A 23937-nucleotide genomic window follows, 5' to 3' on the forward strand; every position below is an offset into this window, starting at 1 on the left:
TTTCCATATATGAATAAAACACAAAACAAAGCTACACAAGGGAGAGTAAAAAAAAACTAAAAAACACAAGAAAATGTAACTCAGATCAAATAATGAACATTACAAAGATGAAACAATAAGAAATTTATTTAAATGTTTTTTGAATATTGGCAAGGATGGTGATGATTTAAGAGATTTATTGAGTGAATTCCACAAGTGGGGGCGTCTGTAAGTGATGAAAGATTGATGTTTACCAGTTCTACAAAACGGTAAATTAAAATCATCTTTGTGCCTTGTGGCATAAGAATGAATATCGGAATTAACATAAAAGAAATTATGAAAAGAAGAAGGAAGATCTTGTATATAATTTTTAAATTTGAACATAAATAAACATGTTTTGAAAATGTTAATTTTATTGACTGATAATAATGAATATTTAATGAAAAGGGGAGCAGATGGCTCATATCTGTTTGCGTGTGATATCATTCTGAGAAACCTTTTTTGAATAATCAATAATTTATTAATATATGTTGGATGTGTCGAAGCCCAAACAATGTTGCAGTAATTAAAATGAGGGAAGATTAAACTATAATAGAGAGTTAAATGAGAGGAAGGAAGAACGAAAGGACAAACTTTTCTCAAAATACCAAGCATCTTCATAGATTTCATGCATACCGTATCAATATGTTGTTTCCAATTTAAACAATCATCGATAATGACACCCAAGAATTTGGTATGAGTAACCTGGCAAATTTCAGAGCCATTGATTATAATTCTAGGTTTTTCTTTGGGGAATGTTTTGTTTTTGTTACTAAAAATCATGAAGTTGCATTTTTTTATATTAAGATAAGCTTGTTCAGTTGAAACCATTTGAAGACATCCAATAATTCATTGTTAACATGATTGACAAGGGTATTTAAATCCCTGTGTGAGGCAACGAGATTAGTATCATCTGCAAATAAAATCGGAAGAAATTTAGCCACTATAATAAAGAATAATATATGTATAATAATGTAATAATCCTGTATACTGTATATCACAACAACGGATCCCAATTGACTTCGCATAGGTACAATATCCGTGGTGCTCACAGGGAATTTTACCATTTCCGCGCTGGTGCCACAGAAAATAGTGGTGAGAGGTCGTGGACATTTCACGGATTTTTGTCAGATCAGTTTGAGTCAAGGACAAATGTGGGCCAAAGAAAACAGCAAGTATGGGCCTAGTTTGAGCCAAACATTTTCAATCTGGGAAAGTTTTGCCCTTTCACTACTAAAGCAAAGACAGCAACCACTGAGCACTGAAATATACTCAGGGTATATTGGTTGTCTTGATACGGGGCATTTCTGAACTCCTTTTGGGTACATAGTGTAGATAGCCTAACAATGCATAACGATGCACCCAATTTGGAGAATCAAGAATGAATTCTGATGATTAGCCAAGGTAACGGCTTTTGAAAATGGAGGCTTCAAATGTTGAGGTAATTTTTACTAAAACAACTCAAACCTGGGCAGCACGGTAGCTTCACTGTGAGCACTGTCACCTCACAGCAAGAAGGTTCCTGCTTTGACTCCCAGGCCTAGCAGGGGTCTTTCTGTGTGGAGTACATGTTCTCCTCGTCCTTGTGTGGGTTTTCTCTGCATGGGTACTCTGTCAAAAACAGTCAAAAAACATGTATGTTAGGTTGATTGATGATCCTGATTTACCCATAGGTGTGTGTGTGTGGTTGTTTATCTGTATATATGTGGCCCTGCAGTAGACTGGGACCTGTCCAGGGTGTATCCCTGCCTTCTGTAATGAGCTGGGATAGGCTCCTGCATACCCTTGACCCTCAACAGGACAAGGCAGATATAGAAAATGGATGGATGGAACTCAAACCTAATACATTTAAAAAAAGCCACAATACAGCCTTCACTGGAACTGAATGATATTAATAATGTTTTAAGTGATGAAAACTCCCTGATGAGCTTTCCTTTTTGATCACCCCAGGACAGTGTTGGGTATTCAATGGCTGATGGTAAAAATGTGGTGTTGAACTGTTTCAAAGGCAAAATGTTCATGTTTTGTAAGTCGGGTATATACATGTTGATATTTACAAATACTAATGTCTAATGAAATGCCAACATTGTTAATGTAGGTAGAGGAAGGAAAAAGGGAGGAATATAAAAAAGTTATTAAAATTGTTCGACTGAGAAACAACAAGTGTTAAATGTTTGGCAAATTAGTAAAACATACTTGAATATCTGAATCAACAAATCCAGAGAGGAAGCTGTAATCATCACATTCCTAGAAACACGGGCCGGGGCGGAGGAGTCGCAGCAATTTATAACTCCAGTCTCCAAACAAAAATTGAACCTAAGTGCAATCATAATACGTTTGAAAGCCTCACGCTTAGTCTGAAATTTCCGAGCTGGAAATCAGAGAAGCCAGTTGTGTTAGTGCAACCCAGTCTCACACAAAAACGTACCCTGCCTACGTTGGTCCAAAGTGCAAAAACGTAGAGGGGCTACAATATTAGCCCTTGAAATGTATAACTGTTACGTTTTTTAGCGCTTAAAACGTATAACTGTTACATTTTTCTGCCGATTCGTTTTGCGCCCAAGTCACGTGACTTTTAAGATTCTGGCCGTGATAACAACAAACACGGTGGACATTTTTCATTTTTGAGTGAAGAAAATCAATATTTTGAGTTAGTTTCTGCATAGAAATGCGTTTTGATTACATTTCTAGCAATACATATTTCACTTTCATAATATTCACTCAGTAAATGTAAATAATCTCTTGCTTGCTCGTGGTTGCAAGGTTTTTTCAGATCTCGTCAGAATAATGTAAATCTGGAACGTTTTAAAAACGTGAAATGGTTACATTTTTGGTTGCTGTACACGCTGTGAAGAAAATCAATATTTTGAGTTAGTTTCTGCATAGAAATGCGTTTTGATTACATTTCTAGCAATACATATTTCACTTTCATAATATTCACTCAGTAAATGTATATAATCTCTTGCTTGCTCGTGGTTGCAAGGTTTTTTCAGATCTCGTCAGAATAATGTAAATCTGGAACGTTTTAAAAACGTGAAATGGTTACATTTTTGGTTGCTGTACACGCTGTGAAGAAAATCAATATTTTGAGTTAGTTTCTGCATAGAAATGCGTTTTGATTACATTTCTAGCAATACATATTTCACTTTCATAATATTCACTCAGTAAATGTATATAATCTCTTGCTTGCTCGTGGTTGCAAGGTTTTTTCAGATCTCGTCAGAATAATGTAAATCTGGAACGTTTTAAAAACGTGAAATGGTTACATTTTTGGTTGCTGTACACGCTGTGAAGAAAATCAATATTTTGAGTTAGTTTCTGCATAGAAATGCGTTTTGATTACATTTCTAGCAATACATATTTCACTTTCATAATATTCACTCAGTAAATGTATATAATCTCTTGCTTGCTCGTGGTTGCAAGGTTTTTTCAGATCTCGTCAGAATAATGTAAATCTGGAACGTTTTAAAAACGTGAAATGGTTACATTTTTGGTTGCTGTACACGCTGTGAAGAAAATCAATATTTTGAGTTAGTTTCTGCATAGAAATGCGTTTTGATTACATTTCTAGCAATACATATTTCACTTTCATAATATTCACTCAGTAAATGTATATAATCTCTTGCTTGCTCGTGGTTGCAAGGTTTTTTCAGATCTCGTCAGAATAATGTAAATCTGGAACGTTTTAAAAACGTGAAATGGTTACATTTTTGGTTGCTGTACACGCTGTGAAGAAAATCAATATTTTGAGTTAGTTTCTGCATAGAAATGCGTTTTGATTACATTTCTAGCAATACATATTTCACTTTCATAATATTCACTCAGTAAATGTATATAATCTCTTGCTTGCTCGTGGTTGCAAGGTTTTTTCAGATCTCGTCAGAATAATGTAAATCTGGAACGTTTTAAAAACGTGAAATGGTTACATTTTTGGTTGCTGTACACGCTGTGAAGAAAATCAATATTTTGAGTTAGTTTCTGCATAGAAATGCGTTTTGATTACATTTCTAGCAATACATATTTCACTTTCATAATATTCACTCAGTAAATGTATATAATCTCTTGCTTGCTCGTGGTTGCAACGCAAGGTTTTTTCAGATCTCGTCAGAATAATGTAAATCTGGAACGTTTTAAAAACGTGAAATGGTTACATTTTTGGTTGCTGTACACGCTGTGAAGAAAATCAATATTTTGAGTTAGTTTCTGCATAGAAATGCGTTTTGATTACATTTCTATCAATACATATTTCACTTTCATAATATTCACTCAGTAAATGTATATAATCTCTTGCTTGCTCGTGGTTGCAAGGTTTTTTCAGATCTCGTCAGAATAATGTAAATCTGGAACGTTTTAAAAACGTGAAATGGTTACATTTTTGGTTGCTGTACACGCTGTGAAGAAAATCAATATTTTGAGTTAGTTTCTGCATAGAAATGCGTTTTGATTACATTTCTAGCAATACATATTTCACTTTCATAATATTCACTCAGTAAATGTATATAATCTCTTGCTTGCTCGTGGTTGCAAGGTTTTTTCAGATCTCGTCAGAATAATGTAAATCTGGAACGTTTTAAAAACGTGAAATGGTTACATTTTTGGTTGCTGTACACGCTGTGAAGAAAATCAATATTTTGAGTTAGTTTCTGCATAGAAATGCGTTTTGATTACATTTCTAGCAATACATATTTCACTTTCATAATATTCACTCAGTAAATGTATATAATCTCTTGCTTGCTCGTGGTTGCAACGCAAGGTTTTTTCAGATCTCGTCAGAATAATGTAAATCTGGAACGTTTTAAAAACGTGAAATGGTTACATTTTTGGTTGCTGTACACGCTGTGAAGAAAATCAATATTTTGAGTTAGTTTCTGCATAGAAATGCGTTTTGATTACATTTCTAGCAATACATATTTCACTTTCATAATATTCACTCAGTAAATGTATATAATCTCTTGCTTGCTCGTGGTTGCAAGGTTTTTTCAGATCTCGTCAGAATAATGTAAAACTGGAACGTTTTAATAACGTGAAATGGTTACATTTTTGGTTGCTGGACACGCTGTGGAAAAAATCTATATTTTGAGTTAGTTTCTGCATAGAAATGCGTTTTGATTACATTTCTAGCAATACATATTTCACTTTCATAATATTCACTCAATAAATGTACATAATCTCTTGCTTGCTCTGGTTGCAAGGTTTTTCAGATCTCGTCAGAATACCCTGGCTACGTTGGTCCAAATGCAAAAACGTAGAGGGGTTACAATATTAGCCCTTGAAATGTATAACTGTTACATTTTTATAACCCTTGAAATGTATAACTGTTACATTTAAGGAAAAATAAAATTGCTGCCATTTCTTTGATTCTCGGTCTAAATTGCAATATTTTAAGATAGTTTCGCCATGAAAAGCAGATTTTATCATATTCATAGCAAGAAATATATTTTGGTTATTTTACCCTCATTTAATGGATCTTATTGACGGAAATGTATGAACCATGTGCTTGTTTTACTTCCTTTGAGTAATAAAACCACCAATTCTCTTGCATGGCCCCGTTATTAAAATATATGCCAGGCCCAGTGCTTAATTTCTAAAGTGGGAGGTCCCGGAGCGCAGACGATGAGTGGCTCCGGTGCGAGAGAAAAAAAACACACACACACACACACACACACACTGTTGAACTGTCCGTTTTGACGTTAACAGCGATTTTCACAATGATATCTGCAACATTTCTTAAGGCAGAAACACCACTGTATCATTGTTAATTACACAACATTAGTGGGTTAATTTCCTGCAAACCAATTTTCATGTTTTTCCCTTCGATTGTGAGAAAAAAAAGAGTTGTTTCACGCTGAGAGCATCATGCCAGCCAATCAGAATCCTGGAAAAAACATCAACAAATGACACGTGTAACTTCCAGGCTGATTTATGGTTCCGCGTTACACCAACGCAGAGCCTACGGCGGAAGTGATACTAGTAGCTGATTGGCCGATATGTGATCATCATCATCATCATCATCATCATCATCATCATCATCATCATCATCATCATCATCATCATCACCACCACCATCATCATCATCACCACCACCATCATCATCATCATCATCATCATCATCATCATCATCATCACCATCATCATCACCATCATCATCATCATCGCTACCACCATCATCATCATCACCATCACCATCATCATCATCATCATCAGTCAAGTCAAATTGCACGTGCGAGGTCCCGTTCATCGCTGCTTGCAGCTTTAATTTATATATAACTATTTTAACATTTCTAAACACAAAAACATGAAAGTGTCCTTGATAATTCAATAATACAATAGGTTCATGTTAAGGACATCCGTTTTAATTAGTTCTCCTTCGATTATGAGATGTTATTAATGCTCAGTAGACACAGGAGGTTTGTTATGTATTGTTATGAGGCCTATTTCGTGTCTATTTTTGAACAGTTCACTAATGCTTTGAGCTAGGAAGCTGAAATTCTAGACTCTGTATCAAGAGGTGACTTTCATCCACTGTGCGGATTTTCAGATCTGTGTGACCTTCGGAAGTGTCAAAGGTCACCCCGTCTGTTGCTTTTCGGCCTGCTAAGACTATTTCGTGTCTTTTTTTGCATAGTTCACTAACGCTTTGAGCTAGGAAGCTGAAATTCTAGACTCTGTATCAGGAGGTGACTTTCATCCACTGTGCGGATTTTCAGATCTCTGTGACCTTCGGAAGTGTCAAAGGTCACCCCGTCTGTTGCTTTTCGGCCTGCTAAGACTATTTCGTGTCTTTTTTTGCATAGTTCACTAACGCTTTGAGCTAGGAAGCTGAAATTCTAGACTCTGTATCAGGAGGTGACTTTCGTCCACTGTGCGGATTTTCAGATCTCTGTGACCTTCGGAAGTGTCAAAGGTCACCGCGTCCGTTGCTTTTCGGCCTGCTAAGACTATTTTGTGTCTTTTTTTGCATAGTTCACTAACGCTTTGAGCTAGGAAGCTGAAATTCTAGACTCTGTATCAGGAGGTGACTCTCATCCACTGTGCCGAGGTCCAGACCCGTGCGACCTTCGGAAGTGCCAAAGGTCACCGTGTGTGGTGCCTTTTTCGTGCCTTTTTTGTGTGTTTTTTGAATAATTCACTAACGCTTTGAGCTGGGAGGCTGATTTTTGACTATGTTGCAATGCAGAAGGCCCTTTGCTAGGATCTTTTGGTCTTGTGGCTGTACGACTTCCACAGAGCTAGTTGGCATTGCAGAGGGTTTACAGAGTTGAGACTTGGTAAGCCCAATTTAAGCCCCATATGGAGGCCACAGGTCAAGTTTTACTTGGTTTGGTCAAATATTGTGGCAACGGTGTCCGTTCGAATGTTGGAAAAGGTGACGTTTCAAAGCCCCGCCCATCGAAAAGTACAGGTCTGATCTCCACCAAACTAACGTCTGTCTGATCAGGGGATGCCCCCAAACAACATATACAGGTCAAGTTTTACTTGGTTTGGTCAAATATTGTGGCAACGGTGTCCGTTCGAATGTTGGAAAAGGTGACGTTTCAAAGCCCCGCCCATCGAAAAGTACAGGTCTGATCTGCACCAAACTAACGTCTGTCTGATCAGGGGATGCCCCCGAACAACATATAAAAAATTCAGATTTCTATGACTTCTGCAACAGTGTTTCCTCTAAAACGTTCTGGCTGGTTAGGAGGGTGTAGAAACCTCTAGCTCTGAGAGCCTCCTGACTAATGGAACAGGGCCTATTTTGTGTCTTTTTTGCATAGTTCACTAATGCCTTTAGCTAGGAGTCTGAATTTTTTATATGTTGTTTGGGGGCATCCCCTGATCAGACAGACGTTAGTTTGGTGGAGATCAGACCTGTACTTTTCGATGGGCGGGGCTTTGAAACGTCACCTTTTCCAACATTCGAACGGACACCGTTGCCACAATATTTGACCAAACCAAGTAAAACTTGACCTGTGGCCTCCATATGGGGCTTAAATTGGGCTTACCAAGTCTCAACTCTGTAAACCCTCTGCAATGCCAACTAGCTCTGTGGAAGTCGTACAGCCACAAGACCAAAAGATCCTAGCAAAGGGCCTTCTGCATTGCAACATAGTCAAAAATCAGCCTCCCAGCTCAAAGCGTTAGTGAATTATTCAAAAAACACACAAAAAAGGCACGAAAAAGGCACCACACACGGTGACCTTTGGCACTTCCGAAGGTCGCACGGGTCTGGACCTCGGCACAGTGGATGAGAGTCACCTCCTGATACAGAGTCTAGAATTTCAGCTTCCTAGCTCAAAGCGTTAGTGAACTATGCAAAAAAAGACACAAAATAGTCTTAGCAGGCCGAAAAGCAACGGACGCGGTGACCTTTGACACTTCCGAAGGTCACAGAGATCTGAAAATCCGCACAGTGGACGAAAGTCACCTCCTGATACAGAGTCTAGAATTTCAGCTTCCTAGCTCAAAGCGTTAGTGAACTATGCAAAAAAAGACACGAAATAGTCTTAGCAGGCCGAAAAGCAACAGACGGGGTGACCTTTGACACTTCCGAAGGTCACAGAGATCTGAAAATCCGCACAGTGGATGAAAGTCACCTCCTGATACAGAGTCTAGAATTTCAGCTTCCTAGCTCAAAGCGTTAGTGAACTATGCAAAAAAAGACACGAAATAGTCTTAGCAGGCCGAAAAGCAACAGACGGGGTGACCTTTGACACTTCCGAAGGTCACACAGATCTGAAAATCCGCACAGTGGATGAAAGTCACCTCTTGATACAGAGTCTAGAATGTCAGCTTCCTAGCTCAAAGCATTAGTGAACTGTTCAAAAATAGACACGAAATAGGCCTCATAACAATACATAACAAACCTCCTGTGTCTACTGAGCATTAATAACATCTCATAATCGAAGGAGAACTAATTAAAACGGATGTCCTTAACATGAACCTATTGTATTATTGAATTATCAAGGACACTTTCATGTTTTTGTGTTTAGAAATGTTAAAATAGTTATATATAAATTAAAGCTGCAAGCAGCGATGAACGGGACCTCGCACGTGCAATTTGACTTGACTGATGATGATGATGATGATGATGGTGATGGTGATGATGATGATGGTGGTAGCGATGATGATGATGATGGTGATGATGATGGTGATGATGATGATGATGATGATGATGATGATGATGGTGGTGGTGATGATGATGGTGGTGGTGATGATGATGATGATGATGATGATGATGATGATGATGATGATGATGATGATGATGATGATGATGATGATGATGATCACATATCGGCCAATCAGCTACTAGTATCACTTCCGCCGTAGGCTCTGCGTTGGTGTAACGCGGAACCATAAATCAGCCTGGAAGTTACACGTGTCATTTGTTGATGTTTTTTCCAGGATTCTGATTGGCTGGCATGATGCTCTCAGCGTGAAACAACTCTTTTTTTTCTCACAATCGAAGGGAAAAACATGAAAATTGGTTTGCAGGAAATTAACCCACTAATGTTGTGTAATTAACAATGATACAGTGGTGTTTCTGCCTTAAGAAATGTTGCAGATATCATTGTGAAAATCGCTGTTAACGTCAAAACGGACAGTTCAACAGTGTGTGTGTGTGTGTGTGTGTGTTTTTTTTCTCTCGCACCGGAGCCACTCATCGTCTGCGCTCCGGGACCTCCCACTTTAGAAATTAAGCACTGGGCCTGGCATATATTTTAATAACGGGGCCATGCAAGAGAATTGGTGGTTTTATTACTCAAAGGAAGTAAAACAAGCACATGGTTCATACATTTCCGTCAATAAGATCCATTAAATGAGGGTAAAATAACCAAAATATATTTCTTGCTATGAATATGATAAAATCTGCTTTTCATGGCGAAACTATCTTAAAATATTGCAATTTAGACCGAGAATCAAAGAAATGGCAGCAATTTTATTTTTCCTTAAATGTAACAGTTATACATTTCAAGGGTTATAAAAATGTAACAGTTATACATTTCAAGGGCTAATATTGTAACCCCTCTACGTTTTTGCATTTGGACCAACGTAGCCAGGGTATTCTGACGAGATCTGAAAAACCTTGCAACCAGAGCAAGCAAGAGATTATGTACATTTATTGAGTGAATATTATGAAAGTGAAATATGTATTGCTAGAAATGTAATCAAAACGCATTTCTATGCAGAAACTAACTCAAAATATTGATTTTTTCCACAGCGTGTCCAGCAACCAAAAATGTAACCATTTCACGTTATTAAAACGTTCCAGTTTTACATTATTCTGACGAGATCTGAAAAAACCTTGCAACCACGAGCAAGCAAGAGATTATATACATTTACTGAGTGAATATTATGAAAGTGAAATATGTATTGCTAGAAATGTAATCAAAACGCATTTCTATGCAGAAACTAACTCAAAATATTGATTTTCTTCACAGCGTGTACAGCAACCAAAAATGTAACCATTTCACGTTTTTAAAACGTTCCAGATTTACATTATTCTGACGAGATCTGAAAAAACCTTGCAACCACGAGCAAGCAAGAGATTATATACATTTACTGAGTGAATATTATGAAAGTGAAATATGTATTGCTAGAAATGTAATCAAAACGCATTTCTATGCAGAAACTAACTCGAAATATTGATTTTCTTCACTCAAAAATGAAAAATGTCCACCGTGTTTGTTGGTATCACGGCCAGAATCTTAAAAGTCACGTGACTTGGGCGCAAAACGAATCGGCAGAAAAAACGTAACAGTTATACATTTCAAGGGCTAATATTGTAGCCCCTCTACGTTTTTGTACTTTGGACCAACGTAGGCAGGTTACGTTTTTGTGTGAGACTGGGTTGGTTAGTGGTAGTGTATCGGCCCCCTGCTGGCGCTTATCTAGAGTTTTTGTCTGAATTTTCAGATTTCCTTTCTGGATTATTGATCAGTACAGATAAATTCATCATAGTGGGGGATTTTAATATTCATATGGATGTTGAAAGCGATAATCTTAAATTAGCTTTCAATTCTCTTCTAGAATCAATGGGTATCTCACAAAAAGTGGACGGGCCGACGCATTGTTTTGGTCATACTCTCGATCTCGTTCTCACCTACGGTGTTGAAACTGATGGTCTGTTGGTGTCACCTGTTAACTCCCTTTTATCCGACCATTATTTAATAACGTTGGAATTGAATGTTGTTGATGTTGAAGTGCAGGGCAGGAGGTATTATTTTAGCAGATGTTTGTCTGATGAAGCTATTGCTAAATTTAAGGAGACCATTGCTCGTCTTGCGACAGTGGAAAATAGTGAAGCCTCTACTGAAGCAATAGAGGCCAGTGACCTGGGTTCTACCTCTGATGTTGATGTTGATTTTCTTGTTAGTAACACTGCTGATCTGTTGCACTCAGCCTTAGATGAAGTTGCTCCTTTGAAAAAGAGGGTTTCTAGCCACAGGAGCTTAACTCCCTGGTACAATTCAGATATTCGCATGTTGAAACAAAGCGTGCGTAAAATAGAAAGGAAGTGGCACTCTTGTAAGTCTGTAGACTCTTATCGTGAATGGAAAGATATTCTAATAGTATATAAAAAAGCCATTCGCAAAGCAAGAACAGCTTATTATTCAACGTTGATAGAGGATAACAAAAGTAACCCACGTTTTCTGTTCAGCACTGTAGCCAGGCTGACAAAGAGTCACAGCTCTGTGGAGCCGTGTATTCCTGCAGCTCTCAGTAGTGAAGACTTTATGAGCTTCTTTAACAGTAAAATCACGAGAATTAGAGAAGAAATCAACCAGCCGGTTGTGGGCGTTTCTTCAGCTTTAGCGACTTCCCTAGGCTCTGACTTGTCTCTAGACTGTTTTGATCCTATAGACCTCCCTGAGCTGACTTCACTCGTTAATAGAGCTAAGTCAACCACATGTATGTTAGACCCCATCCCGACTCGACTATTCAAAAATGTTTTTTCTCTTATTGGTGTGACAATACTGGACCAAATCAACCTATCCCTAAGCTTAGGATATGTGCCACAGGTTTTCAAAGTGGCAGTAATTAAACCTTTACTTAAAAAACCTTCCCTTGACCCAGACACCTTAGCTAATTATAGGCCAATTTCTAACCTTCCATTTGTATCTAAAATTCTGGAAAAGGCAGTTTCAAGCCAGTTATGTGACTATTTGTATAGAAATGATCTGTTTGAAGTCTTTCAGTCAGGGTTCAGAATGCATCATAGCACAGAGACAGCACTGGTTCGAGTTACGAATGACCTTCTTATGGCCTCAGATAAGGGATTAGTGTCCATATTGGTTTTACTGGACCTCAGTGCTGCTTTTGACACTATAGATCATGGCATTTTACTGCACAGGTTAGAGCATGTTGTTGGGATTAAAGGGACAGCTCTGCGTTGGTTTAAATCATATCTATCTGACAGGTTCCAGTTTGTTCATGTACATGAGGTTTCTTCAGAACAGTCAAGGGTCTGTTATGGTGTTCCGCAGGGTTCAGTGCTAGGGCCAGTCTTGTTCAGTTTATACATGCAGCCGTTGGGAAGTATAATCCAGAATCACGGCATACACTTTCATTGTTATGCTGATGATACGCAGCTCTACTTGTCTATGAAGCCGGATGAAACAGAACCGTTAGTTAAACTTCAGGCATGTCTTAGGGACATCAAGGACTGGATGTCCAGAAATTTCTTGCTTCTAAATTCAGATAAAACAGAGGTTATCATTCTTGGTCCAGAGCATCTTAGGAAGGGATTAGATGGTGTTGCGATGGCTTCCAGTGCAACTGTGAGAAACCTTGGTGTTGTTTTCGATCAGGATTTGTCGTTTAAACCATATGTTAATCAGGTTTGTAAAATAGCGTTTTTCCATCTCCGTAATATTGCAAAAATTAGGAAAATCCTCTCGCAGAGGGATGCAGAAAAACTAGTTCATGCGTTTGTATCTTCTAGACTAGATTACTGTAATGTGTTGTTAGCAGGATGTCCAAGTAATTTGCTGAATAGGCTCCAGCTGATCCAGAATGCAGCAGCACGAGTACTGACAGGAATTAGCAGGAGAGACCACGTCTCTCCAGTGTTAGCGTCGCTCCATTGGCTACCCGTAAAATTCAGAATCCAATTTAAAATTTTATTACTTGCATATAAAGCCCAAAACGGCTTAGCTCCGCAGTATTTACAAGATTTGATAGTGCCTTATGTTCCTGTCAGAGCTCTCCGCTCCCAGGGTGCAGGTTTACTCGTAGTTCCTAGAGTATCTAAATGTAGATTAGGAGGGCGGGCGTTCTGCTATCAGGCACCATTACTTTGGAACCAACTTCCAATCTGGGTTAAGGAGGCTGACACCACCTCCACCTTTAAAACTAAACTTAAAACCTTTCTGTTTAGTAAAGCTTATAGTTAGTGTTTAGTAAACCTCTAGCTGGTGTTGGTAAATCTCTAGGTAGTGTAAACTCTAGTGTGTTAGAGTCAGTAGTCATAGTTGCAGCTATAGAACAAAACTATAATAGTTAGTCTCAAATATAGCTTCGCGGTAGATATGCTGCTATAGGCTTATGCTGCAGGGGGGCACCGACATGATCCGCTGGGCGGTGCCTCTCACCCTTCTTCTCCTCTCCTTTTCCCTGCCTCTCTTCTCCATTACCATTTTTATTTATTATAAATATCTCATAGCTATCATTTTTGTCCATCGTTCCTGTAGTTTCTTGTGCCGGCCCCCCTTTTTTCTCTTTTGTGGATGTTTGCAGGCCGGAGCCTCAGGAGCTGCGTTCTGGCCTGTGTTCCCGGCCCTCCCCCCCCTCTGGTCATCCCATTGCTTCTTCCACCTGCCTACGTGGATGTCTGCTGTTGCTGCTTCCGCCTGCCTGCACCCCCCCCCCCCCCCTCTGGTCATCCCGCTACTCCTTCCACATGACTGTTGTGTGCTGCTGACGCCCCCCCCCCTCTGGTCATCCCGCTGCTGCTTCTACATGACTGTTGTGTGCTGCTGACGCCCCCCCCCCCCCACCTCTGGTCATCCCGCTGCTGCTTCCACCTGCCTGCTGTGTGCTGTCGACGTCCCTGACTCCCCCAGTCTGGCCTTCGGCAGGAGGGTCCCCCCTTATGAGCCTGGTCCTGCTCAAGGTTTCTTCCCTCCTAAAGGGGAGTTTTTCCTTGCCACTGTTTGGCTTAAGGCTTTTCTCCCACTAAGGGAGTTTTTACCTGCCATTGTTTATATAATAATTGCTCGGGGGTTTATGTTTATGTTTATGTTCATGTTCTGGATCTCTGGAAAGCGTCTAGAGACAACATCTGTTGTATTAGACGCTATATAAATAAAATTGAATTGAATTGAATTGAAAATTGAACTGTAACATGATATTAATGATGGTATTAGATCCAGAAGTCGTTGAGGTTATGCAGCGATGAACAATTTAATACAATAAATCAATTAGTCATTGTTTGATCGTGACAAGAATCAGGAACAAATGAGTAAAACAAATGACTTCCAACAAAGGGGGCTGGTACCCTTGAATCCACTGCATAAGTAAAGTAATGCTGAACAGAAGTTATATAATGAGGTTTCCTGAGGTCTTAATTGAAATATGACAATTCCACAGAGATAAAGTGCAACAGCTCCCTTCACAACCATGCCTGTACTGTTTATTACAGCTGGTTTTAAGGGGGGGAACCCCGCCTTCACAGGGTGTTCACTAAGCTTTGTGCTATCCTTGTCAGATTCGGTTCAATTAAATTCTGTTCAGTTCAATTCAATTCAAATGCTACAGTTAAAAGAAATTAATCTTAAGGCACTTTACACAGAAACTACACAAAATTCATCAAGTTCAATACAGTTAAATAAATACATAAAAAACAATCCCATTCAGTCCAATGATATTCCGGTTCAGTCCAATTCATTGTAATTCAATTAAAATAAAAAATGTTATTAATTAATCTAAAATGAATGTCAATTCGTAAAAAATAGCCTCTAAAAGGAACCCAAGAGACTGCATTAAATCTTAATTTCTTTGTGAAATTCCACATCCTGAGCAAGCACAAGATGTAATAGGTTACTAAAAACCTAATTAAGAGGAAAAGAAATACATTAAAATGAGTTAAAAAAAAACAACTAATCAAGAGAACCAGACAGGGCAGCCTTCTGCCTCAACTGGTTGGGGGTCTGAGATTAAAGAGAAATCAAACAGCGTGATTTTATCGCTGTTCTCATGAGGATTAGCAGGAGACTAACCTGTTTCCCCAGTCGAGCCTCCGAAAAGTCCAAAGTTGAATCTAAAATTTACTTCCCTGCATATAAAGCCCCTTGAGGAGCTAGCTCCTTCACACGCATGCACGCGCACGCACGCACGCACACACACACACACACACACACACACACACACACACACACACACACACACACACACACACACACACACACACACACACACACACACACACACACACACACACACACACACACACGCATGCACGCACACACACACGTATTTAGACTGCTGGTGTAGTTTTCAAGCTATTGAATATCACAATTTTTTTATTTTATTTTTTTCATTGAAATGTTAGCTGTTCAAGTCCCATGAATGGTGTGAATGGTACTAAATGCTGGACATTTTTCCTTCAGAATGGTCTGGGGCTCCTTTACTGTGTCCAGGGTCAGGGACAGAGTGAGAGGCTCCCTGAACCAAAACAGTTACCCTGGTATCCTGCAGCGCCATGCAGGGCCTTCTGGTACATGTCTAGTTGTCAGGGGTTCATGCTACAGCAAGATAGTGACCCAAAACCTCATTCCAAGCTATGTCAGATCTATAGGAAAAACAAACAAGATTGTGAGCTTGAAAACATGAAGTGGCCAGCTCGGTCTCCAGACTTAAACTCCATCAAGCTGGTTTGGGATGAACTTGACAGAAGGGTGAAAGAATATAAAGGCTGACTTATGGAAGAGTGAATGAAGTGTCAAGTATCACATAACATATTTATAGGAAGTTCTGCAACAGAGTTGGAAAGAACTTTCTCAAGAATTTTTGATTATGTGTGTGCTATCTATCTATCTATCTATCTATCTATCTATCTATCTATCTATCTATCTATCTATCTATCTATCTATCTATCTATCTATCTATCTATCTATCTATCTATCTATCTATCTATCTATCTATCTATCTATCTATCTATCTATCTATCTATCTATCTATCTATCTATCTATCTATGCATCCATCCATACATACATATAGATATGTTGACTATGCATTTAGAATAAAACCTGTTTTATATCTTTTGATAAAATAATTGCAAATGAAAAAAGAAGAATGCTTCTGAAAACAAACCAATCCCAATGTTATGAGTCCAGTGTATATACATAAGATAATGAAGGAATGTGGTGGTGGAAATAAAGATCATAAAATTTAAATGAGTAGTTTAAATTCTAAGTTGAAGCTGAGTTTTAACATCACAGTCGTAGCAGGGGTAAGATGTGTGGTGGGGGTTAAACAAGCAGGACCTGCTGGTCAGTGTGTAAAAGGTCTATACGTATATACATGCTGACCTAGGGTGAGATCCCAGCAGTCATCCTCCACTTTAATCAGAACAGCTCATGTCCTTCAAAGCTTCTCCCTGTGGTATCGGAACAAGGCTCCAAAGAAAATAACATGTTTGATATGAGGCTTGCAGAGCAGTCTTCAAATTACATTTGCCATTGAAAACATATACTCCTGAAGAGCCTCTTCAAGCTGACAGCAATCATACTTTACAGAGAATAACGAGAGAAGACATGTTTCAGATCAAATCTGTAAAAAAAAGCATTTTTTTATTTGGTTCATCTTTTTACTACCTAAATATGTTTAAAGGTATTTTGATAGAAGTATATATAAAGTTGAAGGTTGTTCTAATTTTCTAAAACACAAAGCTTTTCCCCTCGTTTATTTCTCATAAAACACAATGATTTTTCATCACTTTCACAATAAAGTATTCTACATGAGGATTCTTAGAGTTAAAACGGATGCTTTTTTACTCCTCTCCTTAATTTAGATGAGATGTCAATACTTGAAGTCTACAAGAAAAAAAAATGGGAGTGTAAAACTTTTTATTCATCGTCAAGATAAACAAATCAGCAAATGATCTTTGAAGGGAGGGAACTACAGTGTCGCTGAGGTTCGTAAACTGTTTGCCAAAGCAGCCAGATGCGCAAAGTAAACAGTCAGATCACAGTTTGCTTAGAGGATGGTTTTCGAGGGCGCATCATTGCTCATGCACTCAGCCTAACTTTACACTTTTCTCTTGCAAATAAATCTATATTAAACCGCCTTGAGGAGGACCCTGGCTGGCTGCAAGCACGGAAGAGGAGACGCGCAAGTTTGCTGGAGAAAGTTTGGAGCGCAGACGCCGCTGGAGACGCGCACCGGTGCGCACTTCCTCCACACCCGCACCGAGGCGAGGATATGAACATGAATGACACGGACGTATTCTGCAAAGACAACCAAACTTACAACTTTAGCGAGAAGCTATGCCAGCCCTCCACTTCTCCACCTTACAGCCCCATCGACATCACCACCTTCATGCACATCTTCCCCTCCATTTACGGGATCCTGTGCACGGTTGGAGTCATCGCCAATGGACTGGTTATCTACGCGGTGGCCGCCTGCAAGAAGAAAATGGTCTCAGACATCTACGTGCTCAACTTGGCCTTCGCAGACATGCTGTTCTTGCTTGTGATGCCTTTTAACATCCACCAGCTGGTCAGAGACAGACAGTGGGTTTTCGGCAACTTTATGTGCAAGGCGGTGGTGGTGGTGGATGTGAGCAACCAGTTCACCACGGTGGGAATCGTCACCGTGCTGTGCATTGACCGGTGAGTCGTCTGCGCTGATGCCACTCAATGGAATCAACTTTACTTTAGACACAATTCTGTGTAAAATTGGGTACACTGCAAAAACTCAAAATTTTACCAGGAATATTTGTTTTATTTTTAGTTAAAATGTCTCATTTTTAGTCAGAAAATCTCATTACACTTAAAACAAGAGTCATTACCAGAAAAATAACTTGTTATTTGACAATTTTCACCTTTTTCAAGTAAATTTTCACTTAAAATAAGTGTTTTGTAAAGTTTTAAAATCACATGAATTGAAAGTCATTGATAACATGATTTTTTTTAAACCTCCTGTTATCTATTATGCTTTTACACTGCAAAAACTCAAAATCTTAACAAGAATATTTCTCTTATTTCTAGTTAAAATGTCAAAGTTCTAGTTAAAATGTGGGACAAGATTTATCTTCTCATTACAAGCAAAAAAATCTTTTCCACTGGCAGATTTTTCTACTTATTTTAAGTGAAAACCTACTTGAAACAGGTGAAAATTGTTGTTTTTACCAGTGATGAGTCTTGTTTTAAGTGTAATGAGATTTTTTTTATTAAAAATTAAACATTTTAACTAGAAATAAGACAAATATTCTTATTAAGATTTTGAGTTTGTGCAGTGTAAAAGCATAATAGATAACAGGAGACGTGAGGTTTAAAAAAATGATGTTATCAATGACATTCATGTGATTTTAAAACTTCACAAAACAGAATAATAATTGTACCCCGTTATCAGCACATGGAACTAAGGGTGTGATCATTTTAAAGGAGAAACACAGAGCAAGGTCATACTGGCATGCATAAAAAGCCCATGAGACACAATGTTCCCAACGTAAATAATCATAAGTATAAAGTATCTTGTTTTTGATCTGAACACATCCAACAGTTAAGTGAGCCCTTCTCACCAGTTTAAACCCATTTGAGGAGAACATCTAAAGCATTAGTCACCCTAAAGCTAAAAATCCACATATAGGCTACATTTGGAGGATCATTGAACCAGCTAACGGTGTTGTAGTGAAGAGGTGTTTCAGAAACACACCTTCAAAAGCCCCATTACTTCGCCAGCAGTGGACTTTCTACTTTCATTGTAGTCATAACGATTTTAGAGGTCTGTTCTGGAGCAAAGAGCCTCGACATAAAAGCCACTCACAGCTCAGTGATCCTCAATCTCTGTAAACGGGTTTAAGGCACAAAAGTGTAGGAAATACCGAACAAAGGACAAACAGCCTCCTCAAACTCAGCTCCATCTCATTTAGAAGAGATATTTACTTTGTAGACAGTTATCTGATGTTCAAAATAGATCAATTTAATCATGGCGGACAACAGATATAAAGTACAAGATGTTTCCCATAGATTAGAAAGAACACAAAAAAGTGTTTCAGGGGACGGAAGAGTAAAACTCTTTTCACACAGCTAAATAAGTGTGTTATTTGTTCTCCAAATCAAATGAAACTATTGTGATGAGAGGTTTCCACCATAGCCAGGAGCTATAAAAAGACTAAATCACATTTAATGGTGTTATTTGACTTTGAGAGTACAGACTTTAGTCACAGTCTCCCTCTACGTGCTATAAAGTGCGAAACAAATGGACATCTGCTAAATATCTGGATGTAACAGACACAGCTTTTTGCAGCCTCACTGGTTGATCACGTTTTGCGATGCACGTTTTCCTTAGTGTACTTTTTAAAGGATATAATGCAAATGAGATGGACTGATAATCACTTTTTGTGGGCTCAAACAGCTGTTCTGTGACTTTGAGTCCAGCCTCACAGTTATAGTCAGTTCATTGAGCTTCGGGCTGATTACAGTTCCTCTTGTTGGTGGTCAGAGGACTGAGCTGTCAATGGATAAGATCATTCATATTGAGTATAGCGGCCCACAGAAAATTGCAAGGATGTCAGTATTGGCAGTGGACAGATCAGCTGCGAGTAGGGATGGGCGGTATGGACTAAAAAATGTATCACGATTATTTCTGGCATTTATCCCGATAATGATAAAAATGACGATAAAAAAAATACCAATTCAACTCCACCTTTTTAACTATGAATCTATCTCGCTCTCAGATCCGCCATGTTTGTCATCAACGGGAATTTATCTTTCTTTCTTTCTTTCTTTCTTTCTTTCTTTCTTTCTTTCTTTCTTTCTTTCTTTCTTTCTTTCTTTCTTTCTTTCTTTCTTTCTTTCTTTCTTTCTTTCTTTCTTTCTTTCTTTCTTTCTTTCCTTCCTTCCTTCTTTTTTCCCTTCCTTCCTCCTTTCCTCCTGCTCTTTCCTTCCTTCTTCCCTTCCTCTTTTCTCCCTTCCTTCTCCCCTTTCCTTCCTTCCTTCCTTCCTTCCTTCCTTCCTTCCTTCCTTCCTTCCTTCCTTCCTTCCTTCCTTCCTTCCTTCCTTCCAAAAATCAGCTTTACACAAAAACATCATCAACGGGAATTTATCGTTTTTACCGCGACATGACAAATTCTTATCGTGAGGAATGTTTTTGACGGTATATCGTGACGGTAAAATATCGCCCATTCCTAGCTGCGAGTAACACGCAACATGCGAACAACAACTGGAAATGTGTTATCCTCTTAACTTATCAGGAAAAATAATGACAAAGTGATTCAGTTTCTGCTTTTCAGGATGAAACACACTCGCTGAATGGACCTAAATGATTCAGCCTAGTCATTCAGGACTGTAGCTTATAAATGAGTGAATCTGTCACAATGTACTTGACTCCATCATCATCCTTCCAATATTAAAATAGGCTCTTTTGGAGACAGACAGATCTTTTTAAACATGTACTTGAGCAAAGCTGCTTTTATCACGGTTGCTTTAGTCTGCAGTCAAGCTCTAAAACCCTACATTTGCCCTCGCAGGTACATAGCTATTGTGCATCCCAGCTCAGAGAGGAGGACGGTCCAGATGACCATCATCATCAACATGCTGGTCTGGCTGGGCAGCTTCCTCCTCACCGTACCGGTCATGATGTACGCCATGGTTGTTCGCAAGCAGCATTTGGAAATATGCATGATGTACCTGGACGGACCCGAGGACATGTACTGGTACACCCTCTACCAGTCTATCCTCGGCTTCATCATCCCCCTCATCATCATCAGCACCTTCTACTCCCTCACCCTCTATCATGTCTTCAGCTCCATCCGCCGGGTCAAACGGAAGCAGTCCGTGTGGGCTAAAAGAGCCACCAAGATGGTCCTGATGGTCATCGCCCTGTTCCTCATCTGCTGGTCGCCCTACCACGTCATCCAGGTGATCAACCTGAGCAACAACACGCCGACTATCGCGTTCGTCTACATCTACAACATCAGCATTTGCCTCAGCTACTCCCACAGCTGCATCAACCCGCTCATGCTGCTCATCTTCGCCCAGAATTACCGCGAGCGCATCTGCCGACGGACCGTGCTGCACAGCTCCCAGCACTCGTCCAAGTTCACTGTGGTCAAAACCGACGGCTCCAGCACGACAAATGACCCCAACGGCCGCATCACAGCCATCTAATCCCAGAGACAACTATTCGTTTTGTACATACAGAGCACATGTTAATGTTTGGTTGGCTACCTCAAAGTCAGGTGGCTCAAATGAGTGGCATTGCCCGTGAAGTCACAGTATGTTCTCCAGCTTTGTTATGTAAGTGAGCCGCAAACCAATACTACACACAATTTAAGAAAGTAATAAGATCCAGCTGGTGTGGGTCTATGCTACATGCCGGCAGGGATCTGACATAACAGAGATCAATATGTTCAGTGCATGATGGAGTTAATTTATCTGCATAGCTGTATCAGTCATTTGATGGGATGTTTTTTTCCAGTACACATTCTGGCGTCTTCTGTCTGAACAGATATCATCTCCAGCAAGACTATTATCAGTAATCTCATAAAGAATCCTTTATATGGGCTTTTGATTTGTAACCAGTGGCCTGAAGAGTGGTGGCTTTACTGAGGCAAAATGGATAAGTTAGGAACAGTTTTATTTGGCAAAATGGCAGCTGTAAATGTTTTAAACGCACTTTTCAGGCTTTTCCAGCTTTGGAATCAGTGGATAAGTATGTAGTTATAAAAAGTAATCAGAGTTATAGTTGTCAAGTCATGTTTTGAAAAACTGTGTATAAATCCTGAGTAAATTACACAATAACATTTGTATCACCTGTCAAATAGCACTTTTAAACCTTTGGGAATGTCTGTACACACTTGGAAACAAATCTAACAAATAACAATCATCATCATCATCAGAGGAGGAGGAGGAGGAGGAAAAGGATTTCCCTTGTCCTCTGACAGCTCAGTCAAAGTAATGTATCTGTGGAGACTGCAGACTACTTGAACGTCGTTCAGTTACTGTCTGATGGAACTTGACTGCTATAAATGTGTTTAAAGACAAATATTTTTTATTTATCTGGAGTGTCTGGCCCTCACCTCGGTTTGTTTTTTGGCGCTGGACACTTACTGTACGGGACATTGCAGCCTGAAACACTCAGGGACAGTGTTACAGCCATCGCCTCTTCAGGATATAGATGAGCAACGATCGCTCAGACTGTTGGGTTTTTATTCCTGCGATCACCATCTCCATGGACTTGTTACTACAGGATATTCATGTGCTCATTTTCCCTCTATTTATCCCAGTCTTTAAACTTGATGGGCTGTGGTGTCTACAAATTGAGCATCAAGTCTCAAGAGGCATGAAAACGCACGTAAACGAACACACACACACACACACACACACACTCATATATATATATATATGGATATCTAGACATGGATATCGTGTATGGGCGCAGTGATTTGTTGTCTCAATTTGTGGTGTAGATGTATTTGATATCTTCCTCTGATTTTTGCTCTGATGTATATTTTTGTGATGAAGAACCTTTTTTGTTGTCCTCAAACGAGTCAGAAGACAAACAGTGATAGCTGCAGTGGCAGCAGAGACTGCGTAGAACGTGAAATCATTTCAGTGTCATGTTACGTGCATAATAAAAATGTGAGTGAAAATATGGAACAGGTTTGAATTATCTGTGGAATCAGTGAGAATGTTTTAGCAGGTTGAGAAGAATACATCAGGTGAATAAGTTTGACTCCGGTGCAACTTTATGAGTTAAGGATGAGTTATTAGAGAGCAGAAAAGTGTATACAGGATTAATGAATCATTAGTGATGGCTAATGGAAAAGAGTGACTGAAAATGTGTTAAAGATTAACTCTAAGCAGCACAAACTCATTAATTACTCATTATCAGTAATCAAACTAAGAGAAAACTAATTTCTCTTGAATTAGTGATTATGTAAACAATGTTTACCGGTTTATAAAATCAAAGTGAGCTCTTTTTTTAAGTCAAGGTGTTGGAGGCTTAGACATCTCTTGTCTAAAACACATGTTTTTGTGTTTGCTCTCGTGAAGCGTTTCAGTGTTTGCGATGACACTCAGGCGTTAAATGTGAGGCATTGTGGCTCTGATCGCCTCTGCACGTCCTCACCTGGAAGTGCGTCATCCCACCATACAGCCCTCCTCTGTGCTGCCTGCTGAACCAGCTGGGAGAATCGAGCAGCGGGACCTCACTTCACTGACCAATATTGGCTAAATTGGTTAAAGTGTTCAAATGGCTTGCATAATTTGACCCTGTCTCAACTCACATGATTCAGTGTTGCACCTCAGGACAAACACACGAGAGGGAAAAAAGGAAGAAAAAAGATCGGGAGAGAAAATATTTTTTAGTATTTCAATCTCAAAAATCTTGGATGATGAATTTGCTGTATAAAAGCAATCTTGTAAACTTTTCTTATTAGAAGCAGAGGTGAAAATAGACTGGAACTGTTATAAACACTAATTATGTACATGACAAATGTAGATAGTTTCTATGTAGAACCATGAAACACTCTTTCAGCTGGGTTATTTGAAGCTACCCTGCCCTATGCATGTTTTCATTGGGTGACACTTGCGTTGGCATGTGAAAAGTGCAATTTTCTCAATGATCTTTGATGTCAGCTCATTCAAAGTCAGCTCCACAATCAGAACACCAATAACAAGAACATAATACTGCTTATTACGAACAATTACTTCTAACTCTGTGTCCACAAATGCTGGTCTGGAGAATTCTGAGAAATTGCGTGCCAC

At 39.2% G+C, this 23937-nt stretch overlaps 1 protein-coding gene across 1 annotated transcript; it reads left to right on the top strand.

Annotated features, from left to right (window-relative positions):
* The first annotated feature begins 17200 nt into the window (after positions 1-17200).
* On the top strand, positions 17201-22811 carry mchr2b (melanin concentrating hormone receptor 2b). The gene is made up of 2 exons (XM_061726206.1): positions 17201-17835; positions 20697-22811. Exons 1-2 carry the CDS (start codon positions 17426-17428, stop codon positions 21334-21336), a joined length of 1050 nt encoding a protein of 349 aa, XP_061582190.1. The 5' UTR covers positions 17201-17425; the 3' UTR covers positions 21337-22811.
* Positions 22812-23937: the final 1126 nt, after the last annotated feature.

This window comes from Cololabis saira, chromosome 7 (assembly GCF_033807715.1).
Source record: "Cololabis saira isolate AMF1-May2022 chromosome 7, fColSai1.1, whole genome shotgun sequence".
Classification (NCBI taxonomy): domain Eukaryota; kingdom Metazoa; phylum Chordata; class Actinopteri; order Beloniformes; family Belonidae; genus Cololabis; species Cololabis saira.